The sequence below is a fragment of the Acanthaster planci genome, linkage group LG07, assembly GCF_054643075.1.
Source record: "Acanthaster planci isolate LZ-2023a linkage group LG07, COTS_SCS, whole genome shotgun sequence".
Classification (NCBI taxonomy): Eukaryota; Metazoa; Echinodermata; class Asteroidea; order Valvatida; family Acanthasteridae; genus Acanthaster; species Acanthaster planci.
The window spans coordinates 1,292,474-1,314,059 of record NC_141783.1 but is presented as its reverse complement, the minus strand read 5'-3'; the positions used below and the strand labels follow the sequence as shown (position 1 = coordinate 1,314,059).

The 21,586-nt window shown below is 41.4% G+C and overlaps 1 protein-coding gene across 9 annotated transcripts in view; it reads left to right on the top strand.

Annotated features, from left to right (window-relative positions):
* LOC110979743 (uncharacterized) overlaps positions 1-21,586 on the top strand; it is a 71,891-nt gene that overhangs the window by 27,806 nt on the left and 22,499 nt on the right. For 3 of the 9 annotated variants that reach the window (XM_087139030.1, XM_087139031.1, XM_087139028.1), the window contains exons 2-9: positions 1,473-1,547; positions 2,381-2,444; positions 12,560-12,677; positions 13,155-13,261; positions 13,677-13,754; positions 15,034-18,542; positions 19,103-19,264; positions 20,046-20,499. In XM_087139030.1, coding sequence (XP_086995156.1) covers positions 18,119-18,542; positions 19,103-19,264; positions 20,046-20,362 — 903 coding nt within the window. In that variant the 5' untranslated portion in view covers positions 1,473-1,547; positions 2,381-2,444; positions 12,560-12,677; ... (1 more) ...; positions 13,677-13,754; positions 15,034-18,118 and the 3' untranslated portion in view covers positions 20,363-20,499. Of the gene's footprint in view, positions 1-1,472; positions 1,548-1,897; positions 2,069-2,380; positions 2,445-12,559; positions 12,678-13,154; positions 13,262-13,673; positions 13,755-15,033; positions 18,543-19,102; positions 19,265-20,045; positions 20,500-21,586 lie in introns of those variants that run through there. The other 6 variants (XM_087139034.1, XM_087139035.1, XM_087139033.1 and 3 more) reach the window with 4 other exon arrangements.

Sequence of the window (21,586 nt, the reverse complement as noted above, 5' to 3'; positions counted from 1 at the left end):
TAAGCAGCTGAAAATTACACTTTTCACATGAGCAGCTTCAACTACCTGTTGCTACAAATAATGGGGAGGGTTACCCAGGCTAGACACTGCCAACTGTAGCGGCCAAGTGCACGAAAGACGTAAAACTTTGGCCATGCTTTGACATGAAAGCTCACCCTAGATATTACTCCAGTTGACAGGCTCCAGCCCAAGAGTTGAAAACCTGAGCCCAAAATAGGGCACTTCCAACACAAGAGTAGAACAAATCACCATGCAGAGTGTCTCGATAAATTTGAGTCACCTGTGCATATCCAGGGCTTGGCCAGTCGGTGCCCAGGCTGTGCTTGACCATCTAAAATTGAACCGGACCCCCCCCCACAGTTGGCCTCTGTTAGGGTTAGCCTTCATTAGGGTTGGCATCCGCTAGGGTTACGCTCTGTTAGGGTTGAAATCCAGCTTTTCTAGGTTTCATTCAGTCCATCCTAATCAAAGAATTTCTTGAATCCGACAAACAAACAATTACAAAGTGACATGTTCCACATGTACATATATAATTCTCATGTGATTACCTGGATATTTATTGTGTCCGACAATCCAGTATTTCTGATGTCTCATAACCCATAAAACTGTTATTCATGGCTTGTTGTGGTCTCTCCACCACTGCCAGGACCAACGTAAACAAGAGGGATAAATTTTAAACCCAGCCGCCACTACTGCATGGACGCCGCCATTTTGAAATATAGGGTCCAGTCCACTAATTCAAGCCCCATTGAAAACAGTGTAAAATCAGCACCGTTCAGGGCCCAATAGCATGCACGCCAACATCCCTGAGATTTCTGAAACACAAATGAAATTCTTGTCTGGTCACTTATCTTTCAATTTCTTTTCAATTTTTTGTGGGTTAACCAATTACATTTTTAATTATTCCCACAAAACAAAATCACCCCCCAAAAAGTGATTTTTCCGAAGTCTGATTGCAGCCATTTTTCAAGTGGCAACCCTCAACTTTCTCGGGCACTTAGGACCATTTTTCAACCGTAGTTTTCAGCCCTTCTGCCCTCATATGAAAGCTCAAAGACCCAGGGAGTTGATCCTGGCGACGATTTACACAATCTCACCATTTTGGGGGCCAAACAATCTCTTTTTTCAAAAGATACTGTGGGGGCACTTTTAATGCTAATGAGCTGGTCAGAAATTCTCACTTGAATTAGTGGTCTGCACCCTTAGTGTCGAAACCTTTTGAGTGTTGTTGGCTGTCCTTATTATTACTGTTTGAGAGTTCTTTATTCCTAGATGTATGGTGAACCATGTATACCACTATAAGATACATCACATTATATACTGAAATTTGCAGAGATTGGTCAAGTGATAGCTTTGTGAATTACTTCACACAGTGGTAATTTTTACCTTGTGTTTGATGACCACATGGTGTTGGAAAGTCATTGTTGTGCACCTTGCAGGGAATAGTAACAAGTGTGCTCATTTTGTCATAGGTATTGAACCTGATTTACAAAACCAGTATTTGATGTTCATCTAGCTACGGTAGCCAGGCTGTGCCATTACTGGGGGTAAGCAAGCACAGAACTCAGGCATCACACTCACTCAGCCAATTGTTTAAGCGTGTCGTGGTATTTCCACGTACCTTACTTAGCTTTTCTTGTACTCATGGAGTTTTCTAGTTTTAAAAGGTACATGTACTTGCCAATTGTGTTGCTGATGCCGTTATTTTCCCATTTCTGTAAATTGAGTGATATCTTACAAGATGTTCATTTTCATTGAACAAAAAGTCGGGGATGCATTCCCCAGAGGTGCCTTATGTCAGGCGCTAAATGACATTTATGGGATACCTTCTCTGATGTTATTTAGATACTGGTACATGTAGTTAAATCCTTGTCGAAATTGTATATTTCACATGCAGGATTTTTCTTGGGGAGACTGCCTACGCGCTCCCTGTTATAAAACAGCACATTCAAAGAATCTCTAGATGGGAGTCACTCGTCGCATCATTTGATGTTGAATTCTACGCTCTGCGCCCCCCTTCTCTCCTTTTAACATATATTTAATGTCTCTACGCACTTCAAGACTTTTGGCAAGTCATATAATAATTACAAATGTTCACAGCAAACCCTGATATATTGAGATCTGGACATACTGGGTTCATACCACAGTTTCATCGTTGAAATGCCAATTTGGAAATTGAACTTTCTGTTGCGGTCAAGGTGATTTGTTATAAAATGGTCTCATAATATACAATGAATAGCGACTAATTATCTGAGTCCTTCAACTTCCAAAATTTTGTAGAGAAATTTCAGATGAAAAGGAGCATTTTATCAGGGGTAAACTTGCATTCACATAAAGAAGTATTGATGCGTTAATATACATTTTCTTTTTTTTTCCCCAGAAAGCAGTCTTGCAGTCCAGAAAGCCTGTTGGAATCAGTCCGCTTGCAGACAGAACTAGCTGAAGTAAGGAAAGGACTCGATCTGAACTTGAAATCATTTGTGATGAAGAAAAAGTAACAAAATGAGATGCGATCAGGCAAACTGAGTCGTTGGTCAACTTTTTATTTGAAGAAACATTTAAGAATAAAAATGTCCATTATCAATATTTCATGTTTGAAGTTCCACTACTGCTAATCCAAAAAGAGTTTCATACAAATGAAGTCGACATGGTATACATTTCGAAGGAATGAAATTCAAGGAATTGACCTGGTCGATGAATGACTAATTTCGCTTGATTGCATCACAAAAGTTACATGAGCTTTAATTTTTCAATTTCTGGTAATACCTTTCAAACAAGGCTAAAGGAGTCATTGGACGCACTTTCTTCCGCACTGTGCAAAAGTGCTGATATTTTTCAATAGATTTTACCATTTTCAATTCAAGGATTATTGCATCTTACATTCTCATGTCCCAGAAAAGGTATTCTTTACCAAGCATAAATGTGAGAAGTTTCTTGGAACGTTTCACACACCTGCCTTCATGTTTGTCGATCTTCACTAAAAGGAAGTTGTAGAATTTCTATTTTAGGGGGACTCAAAGGATACGAAACGAGGCTTGGTTCCCGAGGAGAACATCAAGTGTATCTCTTGCCCCCATTTTTGTAGTAACGAAACTGAAAAAAAATAATGTGACAGTTATACCATTGTGTGTGACTTTAAACACGCGACATTGTACTGTTAGTGATAGTTCTGCCATATTGATATTAAAGGTGACGTTATCTCTTCATTTGGGGAACTTTCAGAGAGTAAAAATAATAGCAAAGCAATGAATGCACCTTTGTGATGTTTCGAACCAGATTCTTTTTAGATATTGAAGAGGGAGCTTGGATGGAATGTTGGTCATAAATAGTCTGATACCATCCAAATCAACAATTGACAGTTTGTAAAACAGATTCAGGGAACATGATTAAAAACTGCTAGCTTTTATAGTAACAAAATCAAAACTTGTCAAAACCTTCATAACCATGGTCATGTTTTCATTGGGCTAGCTGCACTACGTCATTTTTGTCTTTGAAACAAAATGAGCAGAAATAATCTGTGTGATCTGTTCTTCATCTCTTGGAATTGTTTTCTGTTTGTTTGGCTTGCTGTTCATAGATACTTCGCTGACTTTATTTTAAAATAGGTGGTCTGGAAAAATTAAAATTAATGCACTTATCAGATGAAAGATGTCGATGTTTTAGTTTGAAATTGGCTGACGTGACTTTCTGACGTTTTCTGACTTCATGCTATATTTTACCAGGCTCTTTTAGGTCAGGTCGTCTATATCTGCATGGTGGCTAAAAAGAATTCATGGGAAAATTAGTGATGCCTGTATGTGTAACTCTTACCAATATGTCATTTACATTCGACGTTGTGGGCCTGTTTGTTTCGGATTCGGATCGCGATCAGGGATCCGAGGTCGGTTCACTGATGCCAGGATCCACCTAGTTGGGATCACTGATCGAGATCCAACTCCATGCAAAGCAAAGAGGCCCTATACGTTCCTGGAGCTGATGACCGCATAGAACCTGTGATTTGACACTCGACAAAAGGAAACGGGGTTTAACTGCAGTGAAATATTGAAGGCTTAGTGCTTCTTGAGCAAAGAACCGATGAGGAATGAGTATCGGACATTTACCTATGCAAATTATGACAATATGACATTTACCTATGCAAATTATGACAATATGACATTTACCTATGCAAATTATGACAATATGACATTTACCTATGCAAATTATGACAATATGACATATGACATTTACCTGTGCAAATTATGACAATAGGCCTATTGTTGGATTCCTTCGTTCATAATTTGCCTGAACAATGAACTGATTCAAGCCACATCAGGGCTGCCACCTTTGTTACGCTTGAATGAACACCAGGGAGTATAGATACCAGAAAATCTCAAAAAACTCATCTTTACAAGCTGTTATCGTCGCCGCTAAGTTTTGTCATCGGGTTCTTTTCTCCGCCGCTATTTAGTTCCTTGATTTGAATAGTATGTCCCTTCCAACTCAGTTTTGTTCCTAGGAATGTCGGGTCACATGCTTCTTTATTCTCTTAATGTATTATTATTCACGATTAGCTAATTTGCATGGAATTCCTGGGTCATGTCGCATTATTCAGCCAATGGCATTGCAGCATGCGCTTCTCGTGTGTACTAGACTCGTTGGGTATATTTAGTGCGGGAACTTTCTTTTCGTGCCAGTCTTCGTCACGTCGTTGGAAGCCGTGAAGACTGTGAGTTCTGTTCATTTTCTTCCCATATTTTGTGCCTTGTGTTATAATTTATATTCGGCTATGTGCAGTGTAATGTTGTGACGATATCGTAGGTCTCGCTTGTCCCATTAAGTTGTATAGAGGCCCATGCCTTCCGTTATAGCTTGTCGATGTTCTCGTGTTCCTATGTATGTACAATAAGGTTTACTAGTAACGATATGTGTTCTTAGCGTTTATCTTGTTCATGTTACGTTTATTTTTTCAGCACCACCAGAATACTGCTGTTACCCCTGAAGCCCCTGTATATCCCGGTTTAAGTGCTGATAGGACGTCGTTATTTTCCACTATGTGTATTTGGGGATGCCTACCCCGCATACGATTTGTAAGTTTTGGTTGATGTATAACGTTAGTCTATAATTGAACATCGTGCCTGCTTACATTCGCTAATTATTCAAGGTGCTTTGCCCGTTGGAATATTCTTCATGTAATTATTTGCTATGTCTCTTGCTGGTTTACTTATTTGTTGACTGAACTCGTTGGATATTTGCTGGGCGTGTGTTTATTGTCGGTGTCTCCATGTTCCAATTGTCTTGTCTTCTAAGGTGTATTTTCTTAAATTGCAATGTAATTTATACTTGTATTCATGTGTTTATTTTAGTTTTCACCTGCTCCTTTGGAGTCGAGTCATTAAATGAAGGGGAAGACATCTCTGCGTCACCGTCTCCATTCTTGCGCGTACACATTAGTGACAGTGAAAAAAATCGTCATCATAGCATCCAGTTCTTCGTTGATGATCCTACCTTTGGCTTTGCTTGGTCATCGCGTCATCCTGAGCTCCAACCTCATAGTCTCCATCTTCCTGCTAGCTATCTTTGTTGATCAAGAAAGCTGGGAATCGTCATCGACAATGTCTACTGCAGCAGAGCTAAAAACGGCCAGGGCATCAGCCAAGCGTGCGGTCACCAAGCAAGCCAATCAGATAAGACAGTGTATTGCAGAAGATGATTTAACCCTAATTGATGATTACGTAGTCAAACTTAAGTACTTGTTTAGTGTTTTTACATCTGTTCACAATGATTACCAGGCCTTGCTTAGCGATGAAGATGATATTGAGGCTAGTGATACTTATTTTTGTAAGCAACAAGATGAATACATTTCTGTGCTTGGTTCAGTTAAAGGCCGTTCAAAAGGCGTTAAGTCTGAAGTTGATCACAAAGATTCTAGTTCATCTGAATCAAATTTGTATGGTGATCTTTCTCGAGAACAGTTTATGGGTTTGCTTAATTTACCCAAGGTTGAGTTGCAGGTATTTGATGGAAATCCCTTACATTACCATCAATTCCTTATGGCCTTTGAGGTCAATGTTGACAAAATGGGGGAAGGTAGTGATTTGAAATTAGCCAGACTCATGCAATATACATCGGGTCCGGCTAAAGAAGCTATTAGGGGGTGTCAGTTGATTGGGGGGACCGTAGGATATACTCAAGCACTTTCAATCTTGGAATCACGTTTCGGTAACAAACATCTTGTTACAGAGCGTCTTATTAAGGGGCTCAGATCAGGTAAGCAGTTGCGGCTTCCACATGAGATCCAGCAGTTAGCAGATGACATGAAAACTGCCTTGCTTACACTGACCCAATTGGATACCTTGGATGAGGTTAAATCTCAGTCATTTATACTTGATGTTGTAAGCAGACTGCCAAATTATGTTCAGTTAAGATGGAGGAAATCTGCCTTGAAATCCAAAAGGGCTAATGAATCCTATCCTAGTTTTAAAGACTTGGTAGATTTTGTGAGTAACATTGCTTGTGAGGTTAACGATCCTGTGTATGGTAACCTATATCCTAAGCGTTTTGATCGGTCAAGAGGTTCCAATCAGGGTGTTTCTCTTAACTCTTCAGTGTCGCGTCAGTCACAGCTTGATACTGGAGCTACCGGTACTGCAAAGCCTAGTCCGTCGAAGAGCGTCAAATCGTATGCCAAGCCAGAACCCCCATGTGTGTTATGTAGTCAAACTCATCGCTTGTGGCATTGTGATAAGTTCAAGCAAATGAGTCCTAGGCAGAGATTGAATATTGTTGTTGCTCATAAGCTTTGTCATAATTGTCTCCTAGCCTCACATAGCACCAATGATTGTGGTAAACGTTCGATTTGTGGTGTTCAGGGTTGCGGTAAGAAACATACAATGTACATACACTGTCCTGATACTGCACCTCCCGAGTCAAAGGTGTCCAATGCCAGCTTTTACGCTGACAAAGGAACTTGTATGCCCATAGTACAAGTGATTGTTAATGGTTCATGCAAAGTCTTGGCATTATTAGACAATGGGTCAAGTAATTCATTCTGTTCCCAGGGTTTGGTTGCCAAATTGGGTTTGGAGGGAATACCTTCAGAGTTTCAGCTTAGTACCTTGAATATGTCTGGTGTTCATCAATCCAAAATTGTTGATTTGTCTGTTGCATCGGAAACCGGGGAGGCTTTGTGTATGAACCATGTTTGTGTTGTTGATAGCATACCTGTTAAAAGTGCACCTGTGGATGTTTCACTTTATGCCCACCTTGATGATGTAGGTTCAATGCCTGCTTATAAACATGATCATACAACTGTTGATTTACTTATTGGTCAGGACAATGCAGAAGCTCTTTTACCACTGGAGGTGAGACGTGGAAGCATGGGACAACCATTTGCTGTTCGAACCTTATTCGGATGGTGTTTGAATGGGCGTTCACCTGTCAACAGAGTCAGTCGCAAAGTAATTTCGAATTTTGTATCTTGCTTATCTACTGATGATGTTTCCAGATTGTGGAGAATTGAGAACGAGGGACTGGAGTCTTCTTCATGGTCACAAGAAGACAAGTTGGTGATAAGATTGTGGGACCAAGAGCATCGGAAGATAGATGGGCACTATGAGCTCCCCATTCCCTGGAGAGACAGGTCAGAGCCGCTACCGAATAACTTCCCGGTTGCCAAGTCGAGGTTAGATTCTTTACACAAACGTTTGGTTGAAAACGGGCTGTTTCCTAAATACAATGCAGAGATCGTCAAGTTGTTGACAAAAGGTTATGCTGAAAAGGTGCCCTCAAGTGAGATAGTAGGTGACAGAGTCTGGTACCTTCCACATCATGCGGTTACTACCGACAAGAAGCCAGGCAAAGTTAGGGTTGTCTATGACTGCGCATGTAAATTCAGAGGGAAGTCGCTCAATGAGCGCTGTCTACAGGGTCCTGATTTAATCAACAAACTGTTACCAGTTTTGTTACGTTTTAGACAACACAGTATAGCGATTCAAGCTGACATCGAAGCTATGTACAACCAAGTGAGGACACCCGCCAAAGACAGGGATGCACTCAGGTTCTTATGGTATGATGATGGACAGTTGGCTCACTACCGTATGACTTCTCACTTGTTTGGCGGCGTTTGGTGTGCTTCAAGTTCGACCTATGCCCTCAGCCGTACGGTCATTGATACCTCTAATGTTCACCCTTTGGTTAGATACACTGTCGACAGGTCATTTTATGTGGACGATTGTCTTAGCTCTGTGTCGTCAAAGGCCGATGCCAAGATCATCATCGCAGAAACTCCAAGAGTCCTGAGTGAGGGAGGGTTCACCTTGAGAAAATTTGTCGTCAATGATGCAGAATTGTTGAGTGAAGTATCAGAGGATTGTGTGGCCGAGGAAGTTCGTACACTGGGTCCTCTTTGTGAAAGTCGGGCGCTGGGCATAAAATGGAAGATATCTACTGATGAGTTCTTCTTCGAAGTTGGGCGTGACAAGGAGAGTCCTCTCACTAGAAAGAAGATGCTAAGTGCTGTGTCCTCTATATTTGACCCTCTTGGTCTTTTAGGCCCTGTGGTTCTCGCTGGAAAACTTTTGTTCCAAAAGGCTACAGCTGATAAATTGTCTTGGGACGAAGCGGTCCCATCACAGCTTGAAGACGCCTGGCGTACGTGGGTGCAGTCATGTCATGCACTAAAAGAGATAAGAATTCCCCGTTGTTTCAAGCCATGTGATTTTGATGATGCTTTGATTGAACTTCATCATTTTTCGGATGCTAGCTCTAAGGCTTATGGTTGTTGTAGCTATATCAGATGCGTCAACAAATGTGGGATGATACATGTTCAGTTAGTTCTCAGTAAGAATAAAGTTGCTCCGTTGAAACTGTGTACCATTCCCCGTCTGGAGCTTCAAGCGGCGGTCTTAACTGCTAAGGTTGATGCATTTCTTAGAACTGAGTTGGATATTGATGTTACCTCATCATATTTTTGGACCGATTCAGAGATTGTTTTGAAGTATATAAATAATGATAGTAGGAGATTCCATGTGTTTGTTGGGAATAGAGTTAGTCGCATCAGAGCGTTGACTGACCCTAAGCAGTGGCATCACATTGATGGCAAGTCTAACCCTGCGGATCTTGTGACAAGACCACAGTCTACCTTAAAGTCAGATGGCAAATGGTTCCATGGTCCAGATATTTTGTATAAGTATAAACATGACTGGAACTTAGGCGGAGGGAAACCAGTCGACTTGACAGATGATGACCCTGAGGTTCGTAAGTCTACTATTGTATCCCTTGACGCTGTCGCCACAGATCGTCTTAGTGTTGGTATTATTGATGACGTGTGCCATTCGAATTGTCTTGAGGATGATCCTTTAGTACAAATAATTCATCACTATTCCTCCTGGTATAGGATGAAGCGAGCCTTAGCGTGGTGGTTGAAGTTTGTTAAATATCTTTTGAACGGTAAGCCTGCCACTCAGTTGACCGTTGAGGAAATCCGTCATGCGGGTGATACTCTTATCCGCAAATCTCAATTGCAGTCTTTTGGTTCTGAAGTTGACAAATTGCAGAAAGGGAAATTTGTGAAAGCTTCGAGTTCCCTTAGAGCACTTAATCCTTACCTAGACAGTCAAGGGCTACTTAGAATTAGTGGTCGTGTGCATGGAGACCATAAAGGTCATAATTCGTGCATTGTCTCTGGAAAACATGTAATTGCCAAATCCATTTTGAATGATATCCATAGTGTGGCTCACGTAGGTGTAGAATGGGTATTGGCTATGGTCAGAAGAGAGTTTTGGGTCACCAAGGCTAGGCCTCTGATTAAGAAAATTATTAGAGCCTGTGTCACTTGTAAACGTCTGTATTCTAAGCCATGCCAGCAAATTATGGCAGATTTACCCAAAGAGCGAGTAGAAGCCGGTAAACCTCCCTTTTCATGTGTCGGAATTGATGTGTTTGGTCCATTCTATGTTAAATATGGTAGATCGGAGGTCAAGCGTTACGGTTGTTTGTTTACTTGTTTTACAACTAGAGCCATTCACATTGAGAAGCTAGACACCATGGATACAGAATCATTTTTAAATGGTCTTAGACGTTTCATAGCTCGCAGAGGTCATCCTGAGTTCATCTATTCAGACAACGGTACCAACTTTGTTGGTGCTGCAACTGAGTTAAAAAACAACATGAAAGAGCTCTCCCAGAAGATTATTAATGCCTATGCTCTCCAACATGATATCACGTGGCATTTTAACCCACCCAATGCTTCCCATATGGGGGGAGTTTGGGAACGTTTAATTGGTGTAGTTAAGAGAGTTATGATTGCCGTACTCCCCCGTACAGTCAGATTGACTGATGAAATTCTGGAAACTGTATTGTGTGAAATAGAGGCCATTGTTAACGGACGGCCGTTGACTAAGTTGAATGATGATCCTAGTGATCCTTCGCCCATTACACCCAATCATTTGTTGCTCTTGAGAAATAGTTCCAGTCATCCACCTGGTAGATTCAGTCACGAGCATTTACGTAGTCGATGGAGACATGTTCAACACTTGGCCAATCAATTTTGGCTGAAATGGCTGAAATTTTATTTACCAGAGTTACAACGGAGGACAAAATGGGTCCACTCTGTTGATAATCTTGCCATAGGTGATCTTGTACTGCTTGTGGAAGAGACAACACCTAGGAACTTGTGGCCACTAGCTGTAATAAAAGATGTAAATCATGGTAGAGATGGTCTGGTTAGATCAGTTAAGTTGAAAACTCGGGCCAGAGAACTTGTTCGTCCAGTAACCAAGGTCATTTTATTGGAAGGCGCGGGTCCGCCTTCAATTTGAGACTTTGTACATTTGATCAGTGTAATTGAGAATCATATATTTGTAACAGATTTTGTGTTAAGAATTGATACTACTTGAATAATGCGATTACAAGATGAACTTTATGTGATGCAATTCATAAATTTGATGTTGGATGTTTGTCGCCCCTTCTAAAGTTTTGGGGTAAAATTTTGATGTAATGATTTATAATTATCAGGTGCAACCGTATTATGATACACTATTAGAAGAGAAGAGGTCGTTGGTTGGATATTTGTGCTTTAATTTGAAAGATTATTTGTCTTGTTATATGGACTCGTGGTCGTGTTAAGAAAACTAATATTTGTATATCGTATAAACGTGTGAATTATGATGTATAAGGTTAATTATTATGTTATCTTGGTTTCGAATAGTCATTCTCAGGGGGGAGTGTTATCGTCGCCGCTAAGTTTTGTCATCGGGTTCTTTTCTCCGCCGCTATTTAGTTCCTTGATTTGAATAGTATGTCCCTTCCAACTCAGTTTTGTTCCTAGGAATGTCGGGTCACATGCTTCTTTATTCTCTTAATGTATTATTATTCACGATTAGCTAATTTGCATGGAATTCCTGGGTCATGTCGCATTATTCAGCCAATGGCATTGCAGCATGCGCTTCTCGTGTGTACTAGACTCGTTGGGTATATTTAGTGCGGGAACTTTCTTTTCGTGCCAGTCTTCGTCACGTCGTTGGAAGCCGTGAAGACTGTGAGTTCTGTTCATTTTCTTCCCATATTTTGTGCCTTGTGTTATAATTTATATTCGGCTATGTGCAGTGTAATGTTGTGACGATATCGTAGGTCTCGCTTGTCCCATTAAGTTGTATAGAGGCCCATGCCTTCCGTTATAGCTTGTCGATGTTCTCGTGTTCCTATGTATGTACAATAAGGTTTACTAGTAACGATATGTGTTCTTAGCGTTTATCTTGTTCATGTTACGTTTATTTTTTCAGCACCACCAGAATACTGCTGTTACCCCTGAAGCCCCTGTATATCCCGGTTTAAGTGCTGATAGGACGTCGTTATTTTCCACTATGTGTATTTGGGGATGCCTACCCCGCATACGATTTGTAAGTTTTGGTTGATGTATAACGTTAGTCTATAATTGAACATCGTGCCTGCTTACATTCGCTAATTATTCAAGGTGCTTTGCCCGTTGGAATATTCTTCATGTAATTATTTGCTATGTCTCTTGCTGGTTTACTTATTTGTTGACTGAACTCGTTGGATATTTGCTGGGCGTGTGTTTATTGTCGGTGTCTCCATGTTCCAATTGTCTTGTCTTCTAAGGTGTATTTTCTTAAATTGCAATGTAATTTATACTTGTATTCATGTGTTTATTTTAGTTTTCACCTGCTCCTTTGGAGTCGAGTCATTAAATGAAGGGGAAGACATCTCTGCGTCACCGTCTCCATTCTTGCGCGTACACATTAGTGACACAAGCATTTTAGCCAACAAGTACTTTTGGCCAAGGAAATTACCTAACGTTAAAAAACCAGGCCATGGTTTTAAAATTTGAAAAACCCCACTGAATAAAAACATGGCTATTTTAGACTAATGAGTTTCATGTTAAAACTAAAGCTTTGGCTTACTTTTCAAAAGCTAGTTCTTTCCGAAATATTCTTTTCATCTGCTCCCTGGTGTTCATTGAAGTGTAGTGAAGTTGCGGCCTCGTTGTGCCTCGAAGCTGTTCGTTATTCAGGCAAAATGTGGACAAAGGAATCCAAAAAAATAAAATTGATTTCTTTAACAGCCAACCTGCCACATGGCCTGCTTCAAGCTGTTTTCTAGTCATTTGTGGACTCGTCTACAGTCGAGAAACTTTGAAAAGTGTTCCTGTTGCCCTCAACAACACATTGGACATGGTGAAGGTAAGCCAAAATAATTATTCTGACTTTAATCCCTGCCAGTCATTGCTTATGGTTTTTCCTGAATTCCACACAGGTTTCTATTCTGAGTAAAACATTTTATTTCTATGGGATACTAGCTTGTCATTTGGAAGTATAATATTCATGAATCAATTGCAGTCGGGCACGATCTTGAGCTGACATTTTTTCTGACAGCACAGTTCAAACAATGTTTGTTTCCATCACCTCATGGTCCATTGCAAGTTTTGATTTGCAGTCCTTGAAAACCGTGCCAACCAGTTCCCGACTCGAGTTTAGTTGGCATCTTTAGGGGTGTCGTTGAAGATGCGAATTGCAAGTTTTTGCCATTATTTCTCTGAAATCTGATTTGTTCAGGGTAAAATTATTTAAACTATATATGCTCAAAATCATGTCTGATGGTAAAAATATAAAATGCCCATTGGTTGTTTTCAAATTGCTGTTGATTGTTTTCTTGCACAGGTTGAGCTTTGACCCCCCTGAGGCGGGGCCTGCAATTCTAACCTTCCAAGATGCGCCTCTCTGCCAAACAAGTCATTTTGGAAGTTGCTTTAACGACTTTGTACACTGTAAGTTATTTAAATACAACCCAGTCCAAACACATGTCAAGTCAGCCAGTCATTAAACAGAATTGTACCCAAAAAGATGGTTCCCCCCAAATTAGTGGATGCTGTTTAGCCCATGGAGGCAGACTCACGGAGTGGTTTAATCTCCACCTTGTATTCTGATCCACTGTAAATCATAGGCTTGATATTTTGTATTGGAATGAATGCAAGCATGAGCCTGTGTGACAAGGAGCAATTGACAGGTTGAGTCTGTCTTGCATCAAACTACTTCAATTTTTGGATCGTGGTTTTACAAAATGTTTTCACAAAGTGTATCTCATGCATAAAAGATCGTTTAAGTGGATTTTTTTTTAATATACTCTCAGCAACAAAGCATTTTCCATTCAATTACAAGTCATCTCCCTTTTGTTTTCAGCAGGTATCCATTTGATTTCCATTGCCATGGGAACAGCTCTCTTTCCACGAATCTCTGCAAGTTCTCTGTGTTCCTCAAAAAGTAAGAAAAGAGAACTTTGTTAATTGTTAATCTTGATATCTTGGTTCAGTCAGTCAGTGCCTTAGTCTTAAGATTCCATTGGAGGGATCTAGTAAGATTTCCCTGCAGTTTGAATTAGTCTGTCAACTCGTCACTAAACCAGTGTTGGGATGCTCTCACTTTGCCCCTCCCCTGGTGTAGGGATGCTCTCACTTTGCCCCTCCCCTGGTGTGGGGATGCTCTCACTTTGTTGCTCCCCTGGTGTGGGGATGCTCTCGCTTTGTTGCTCCCCTGGTGTGGGGATGCTGTCACTTTGCCCCTCCCCTGGTGTGGGGATGCTCTCACTTTGCCCCTCCCCTGGTGTGGGGATGCTGTCACTTTGCCCCTCCGCTGGTGTGGGGATGCTCTCACTTTGTTGCTCCCCTGGTGTAGGGATGCTCTCGCTTTGTTGCTCCCCTGGTGTGGGGATGCTGTCACTTTGCCCCTCCCCTGGTGTGGGGATGGTCTCACTTTGCCCTTCCCCTGGTGTGGGGATGCTGTCACTTTGCCCCTCCGCTGGTGTGGGGATGCTCTCACTTTGCCCCTCCTCTGGTGTAGGGATGCTCTCACTTTGCCCCTCCCCTGGTGTGGGGATGTTCTCACTTTGCCCCTCCTCTGGTGTGGGGATGCTCTCACTTTGCCCCTCCCCTGGTGTGGGGATGCTCTCACTTTGCTCGAAAACCAGATCTTAATGTCCTAAAAATTTATTGTAAGAGAAGTTTTTTAAAGGAATGAGTTGGTGCAGAATCACTATTTGAAACACTGGTCTTTGTTTCTGAAACAAAGCGCTCCTGATCGTATCGTATATAAACTAGTTCGCTGTTCCCTCTTCAACTTATTGTTATTAACTGTTCACACGAGAGTAGAACAGGTACCAATGGAAACGAATGCAACGGTCCTTGGTTGTGGTTTGGGCTGCGGAGACTATGAAATCACGTGTGTGACATGCGCTAGGATGAGGGTGATATGCTTTTTTATCGACCAGTTAGTTACCATTCTGGCCTACTTGCAGATAGGAGAGACAGAGGTATATCAAAGCTATCAAAAGCTATGAAAGCGATGTTATTGCAGGATAACATAAATCGTATCGATTTTTTCGAAGTTTCGTTTTCGAGTGGTGTTGTTGGTGGCAGTCTTAATATGCGCATTGCTGTTCGTGTCCAAGCCTCGTCGAATCGACATCTACTTTATTATTCAAATTTATCCTTATTGTGCCGCCGTTTCATGTAGTCACCAAATATCTCTGATTACAATTCCGCAGCCGTCGGTGGCTTCAATATGCACAAGTCAGCCGTAAGAGCCTGCTTTTCGCCCGATTATTCAACTATTTGCGAGCAGCTGCTCGGGGGACGATCGGTTTACGACCACGAGGAACTTCTCGTCACTGCCGAAGAAAGCCGTCCCTTCTGGGTCGCTTACAAGGACGGCATAGTGACCGTGGGTAAAGGAGGACACGATCAAGCGTTCATGGAGTGGAACGCCACAGCATACCACGGCGACATATCAACTCTGGTAAACGTCGGTATATCTGCCTGGAGAAACGTGCCTGGAGAGTGGGTGTTTTACTAATTCTGTGCCTAATAAACCGAAGCAAGTGTTGAAGAAGTAAAAAAATAAATTTATTTTTGAAAGGTCTGAGAGTAGAGGTAGCCACTACAGTGTGCAATTTGATCTTTTGAAAGAAACCTGGCACTTAATTGACAAAATCAATTATCTTCAGGCAAACTTGAATTCTCAGTTCTTATTGGTCGATCCATGGCAACAAACAGTGTGATATATAACCGTAATGCACGGTTCATATCAAACCCTGAGTAATGATCTGTTCTAACTCGACATATTGTGCTAGTTTTACGCTAAAAGCAAACGCACATATCTTCATGACTATAAAGTCAAAAGTGTCGAGTTTGCTCGTGCTGATCGTCATGTGTTTAAATGCAGTAACAATTCTAACAGTTTCCTTTCTCAGTGTTAACCCTGTTGCAATTGTTGTTATTAAAAATAAGTTGAAACACAAATAATTTCCATGCTCCCTTGATAAAATTGCAGAATTGTGGTACATCGGTGTTTTTGTTTTGGTTGTGCGCCGTATGATATCTTTTGTCTTCTTTTTTATGTAAAGCGCGCATAGGCCCCTTTACCTTCAGTAGTGTGCGTCAAGTTTGCTTGAAGATAAATTCGTTATCACTCTCGTGTGATAACTCATATTAACAAACAACAAAAACTACAACATCAGCTTCTGGCATTATCAATGACACCAGTTAAAAATAACACGAATCAACACAAAACAGAACATTTTCCAAATTTTGAATTTAAATGTCCGATTCTTGAAATGCCACCTCCAGTCCTGGATGAACACCAGCTTGAGTCAATTCAACGACAAAAGAGTCAAAGAGTCGAATGTAGAAACGTTCTCTCTGCACAGTTTACTTCTATTAATTTGCAGGGAGCATTACCTTGGCCATGCTCCTGAGTGTAGGGGAGTGTCAATGCAAGGAAACCCTAGTAAATACTTATCATTGTATAAATATTTCACACGATCTTCGGTCGGAGAAATTGTAAGATTTACGGGGCTCAACGTGGTAAGTGTTCTGATTAGGACTGTATAACGTGCTATACTGCATTGGTCAGCTAGCTGTGTAAGCCATGTGGTCCTAGGCCTGTTAGCCTTTCATCATCACATCCATTGTATTATTATTTACGGTGCCGTCTAGCCACCACACTACACTTACTGTTTTCATATTTAATAAAATGCAGTTCTGGAGTTAGACATCATTATTTATTGTTCACGTGTTCCCAAGTGCTTGTCCACATACTGTTTTGTAACCATAATGCCAACTGCGTAAGCCTGTTGGTAAAACTTCAAAGTTGTTTCAGAGCTAGAAGTTATACAATAAGAAATCATTCAAGAAATGTTTTACAATGTTTTACTATTCATTTCATGTATTGGGTAAACATGAATTAGTAGAAAAAGATAGAACATGGTCTAGAATAAATATGCTTCTGTGACAGCCACTGATTTACAGGTAAATGTCGTAACCAAAGACACCGAACTTGAAAATCCTGAGTTGAGGTTTCAAACGGTAGCTACAAGAATTGGTTTCAGGCATAATTTTCCCGCAAGTTTATTCTCTTTGTCAATTTTCGAGACTATTTGACATTTTAAATTATCCACGGTTTCCTGGGCAACTGAGGGTGCTGTTGCAGTGAAGCATGGAAGACGGTTCTGTGACAGCCTCGTTCCCATGGGCACGATCTCGCTGGGCCATGTTGGTTCCCACTTTGCCTTGGCAATCTAACCCCTGGTGCTGTATAATTTAAATATCCTGCACGGTTTGGCAAAATGTATCTCATAAAAACAAACTTGGAAAAAATATACTTCACCTTTTCAACAGAAATATATATGATGGCACTCCAGGGCCTTCGTAGTCCACAAATCAATGTAACATTCAGGTTTGCGTCTTGGGATGACATCACAGTTGGTGATGATCGCCATGTTATGGATAAATTTGGTTAAAGAAATCCTTGTAGGCGAGCTTTACTCTTGTCACACCACTCAGGACTGTTTAAAGTCGTCATCCGACCAAACAGTCCTGTGTTGTATTCAATCGGTCATTCTAGTCTTGCTAATCAATCACATTTCCTTGTTGGTCATACTCTTTAGTAGCAACTGTCACAGTGACATGCGACTATCAGGTGAGAGAGGAAATCATTAAATAGAAATCAAACATGTTAATTTCATCACGCGATGAAATACGTAAGTAGCCTCCCTCGACTTTATAAGCAGCCTCCCTCAACGTTGTTGAAAGTAGGTTTATTTTCCAGGAGCATAACCGTTTTAGTCGGAAAACAACGTCTTTTGGAGATACTAAAATAAAAATCTGTTCTAAATTCACGTGGCCCTATTTTTGGGATGAGAATTGGCACTGAATTTCTAACAGTGTAGAGGCTCGAGGTAAAGGAGTACATGACTTGTCAAGCAGTAGTCGATTTCCTGTACGAAGCGTTATGAAATAAAAGGCCACAAGGCAAAATCGAACAGTCGCGGCGAGGGTGATAATCGCTGTTTGACGCCTCAACATCACTTTTTTTTACCTCGATATCTATATCCAAGGGAGGACAAATAGGCCTGTACATTCCGTAAAACGGAGAGGAACTTAATCTGCCAGTTGATCTTTCTTTCCAGCATTTTAGTGCAGTGGTGATTCTCGTGCTGTGTTCCATTTGATTTAATATCAGCCGATGGGAGCCTCACATCCAATTTCAGCCGACGGTTGACAGGCATTTTTATTGTACCATTATCGACGCCGGTGAAGAAGTCTGATTTAAAGAGAAATGGTGTGCGTACTATGCGTACGGATAGTTGGCATGGAATTGAATGTAATATAGTGGCCCTTCGAGCAGAGTTCATTCAACGCAGCAACCGGCCGGTGTTGCTACTATGGCAACTAAAACGATTGACTCCAGCGAGCACTCACGTGAACGGAAATGAAACATGCATGGTACGGAGGTGTGTCGTCTCACAGTTTCAGTCCAGTAAGCAAGAAATGAAGACGAGTTGGATAGACATGGATGATCTGCGCTACGTTTCGATCCTGACTTTGGCTCTTGGGCTGGCTTGCTCCTTCTGCTTGCTAGCCGTGCATGGAGAGATATGTAGTGCTATGACCAAGGCTTCAGCCGGTGACGATCTTGGCTCGCTCCGCAAGAGAGCTTTAGCGGCTTTCCAAGCACAGTGCCGTGAAAAAACAGGCTATCTCGGCTGTACTGCATGTAAGTCATTCTTATTTATAAAACCCTACATGTTTGCATTTTCTATTGGTAGCGCTGGGTACTTTACATTCATATTTTGCGTCCATAAAAACCAACAAAAATGGCTCGCCATCACTGCACAGTGAATGGACGTGTATGCTTGCGCTGTAGATTTTTTTTCAACCAGCTTACATTTTTTCCTTTTCTCCGGCACTTGAGCCTTGATACAAAGATGACTGTGATTTCTGCTTTTCAAGTTCATATATTTCACCCTATTAATACAATAGATTGCTTCGTTTCTTTCACAGCATGGAATTGGTATGGCGTGCCTTTTGGAAATCATACACCCCTGCCCTGGGGTTGATTAGCACCTTAATAATAAAATACATGTTGCACAAATTGTGGCATTAGGCCTATATCCAGGCATCAACAAGTCACAGCATGACATTCCAAATGTCTCGTATTGGGCACCGTACATATCCTTGGTCTAATCAGCGTATTGTGTTTTCTAATTCAACCGCCAAATTCAGAACACGAGTGAATCGTGCAAATTATGACCTTGTCTGGGTATTTCCTCCCAGCTTGTTCATTCGCCCTGGAGCCTTCAGACCCTCCTGGAATCACGTTCATCCTGCAGCCCCTGTACGCGTCTTTTCGTCTGGATTTCCACGTGAAGACCAGGCGCGATGCCATTTTAGTCTTGGCGAAAGAGATGACAGAGGAATCTTCGTTTGCGTGGATAAGTGAGTATCGGTGACAATCACTTGAATTACTCGCACAATTATTTTACCCAAATTTATCCACGCTGTTCCTTTAATTAAATAATTACCCAGCTTTTTGAAACAATATGGAGGAAATTATTTAGTCAAGAAATAAAACCAACAAACGCAGCAAAGTTTCCAGGACGCGCACAGACTCGATGGGTCGTTTTGTGTCGGTTACCCGTGTCTTGCTCGAAAGCAAGATCTTAATGTCTTGGTAGAATCGTAAACAGAATTTTTCAAGCAAAGAGTTGGTGTAGAACGCTATTTGACAGCCAAAAATCGGTCTTTGATTATAAAACAAATTAAATTGAAGAGGGAAAAGCTATAAGTGTGGTTTATGAAAAGCTCTTAGCGGGGCGCTTTAATATCATTAAATGTTCACGTAAGTCCCTGGATTATGGTTTGGGCTGTGGATGGAGACTATGATATCACGTGTGTGACATCGCTAGGATGAGGGTAATATGCTTTTTTATTAACCAGTCAGCGACCTTTCTGGCCTAAGACAGAGGTATTTCAAAGTTATCCAAAGCTATGAAAGCGATGATATTGCAGGATAACATAAAACATATCGATTTTTTGAAGTTTCATTTTCGAGTAGTGTTGTTGGTGGCAGTCTTAATATGCGCATTGCTATTTGTGGCCAAGCCTCGTCAAATCGACATCTACTTTTCAATTATGAGAGTTCAAATTTACCCGTTTTATTGTGCCGCCCTTTCACGTAATCCTCAGTCACAGAATACATTTGATTACAATTCCACAGCCATTGGTGGCTTCGACATGCACCAGTCAGCCGTAAGAGCCTGCTTTTTGCTGGATTCACCTACTTGCCATGAGTTACTCGGAGGACGATCGGTTTACGACCACGAGGAACTTCTCGTCAGTGCCGAAGAAAGCCGCCCCTTCTGGATCGCATTCAAGGACGGCATAGTGACCGTGGGTAAAGGAGGACACGATCAGGCTTTCATGGAGTGGAACGTCACAGCATACCACGGCGACATATCAACTCCGGTACACGTCGGTATATCAGCCTGGGAATATGCACCTGGAGAGTGGGTGTTTCACCAATTCTGTGCCTAAATCAAACGAAGCAAGTAAATTTGCCTTTAAACGGTCTGTATTACAAACTGAGATGACAGGTAGCCAGGATGGTTTTTCAATTTCGTGTTTTCATTTGAAAGAAACCTGGCGCTTACGTGACAAAAAACAACAGCAGAAGCCGCAACTTACACTTAACACTTACAACGTCAGCAAGAACAACAGCTACAACGTTAGCAAAAACAACAGGTACAACGTCAGCAACAACAGCTACGACGTCAGCAACAACATCTACAATGTCAGCAACAAAAGCTACCGTACAACGTCCGCAACAACAATAACAGCTACAACGTCCGCAACAACAACAGCTACAACGTCAGCAAAAACAACAGGTACAACGTCACCACAACTGCTACAACGTCAGCAACAACATCTACAATGTCAGCAACAACAGCTACCGTACAACGTCCGCAACAACAATAACAGCTACAACGCCTGCAACAACAACAGCTACAACGTCAGCAACAACAACAGCTACAACGTCAGCAACAACAGCTTCAACGACAGCAACAACAGCTACAACGTCAGCAACAACAACAGCTACAACATCAGCAACAACATCAGCTACAACGTCAGCTACAACGTCAGCAACAACATCATGAATTAACACACAAGAAGCGCATTTTAAAGTCTGGAACCCAAACGTCACATTCTTTAAGTGCTTATAATTATAAAAAAGGAGAAATTGACTTCTGAGTTTAACATATTTGGCTCATGGTTTCGAGTTCCAGCATTGATGATAAATGCACAAATCGCGATCGTCATTTTCAACGCATAATCAGGTAAAAAAAATTGTGACAAACACAAAGGCATTTTCTCGTTTAGGTTTCAGAGTCTGCATTGTATTATTAACAGAACACCAGTTTGTCCGCAGCGTTATGCTCCTACGTATTACAGTGGAAGAGACATCAAGTTTGCATTACCTTGCAAATACCTTTTTTGGTATTGTATTCACGCAGTCCATACATTCTGCAGACTCCGTGATTACTACCATCGGGCATCTGCATCTTGATTTGATTTTGACCAATCAGGTCCACCGTACTTAACGTTACAGTCGACTCCTGTGTCGGTTACTCTCATAAGCTTGCATGCGCGTCTTCAGTCGTCCGCGTGGTGAACGTAGAACGGAAATAGCGAACGTTAGTAGATTCTTGTCGATCAAAAGATTCCTTGGTCAATAGTAACCATCGTCACAAAACTTGTAGA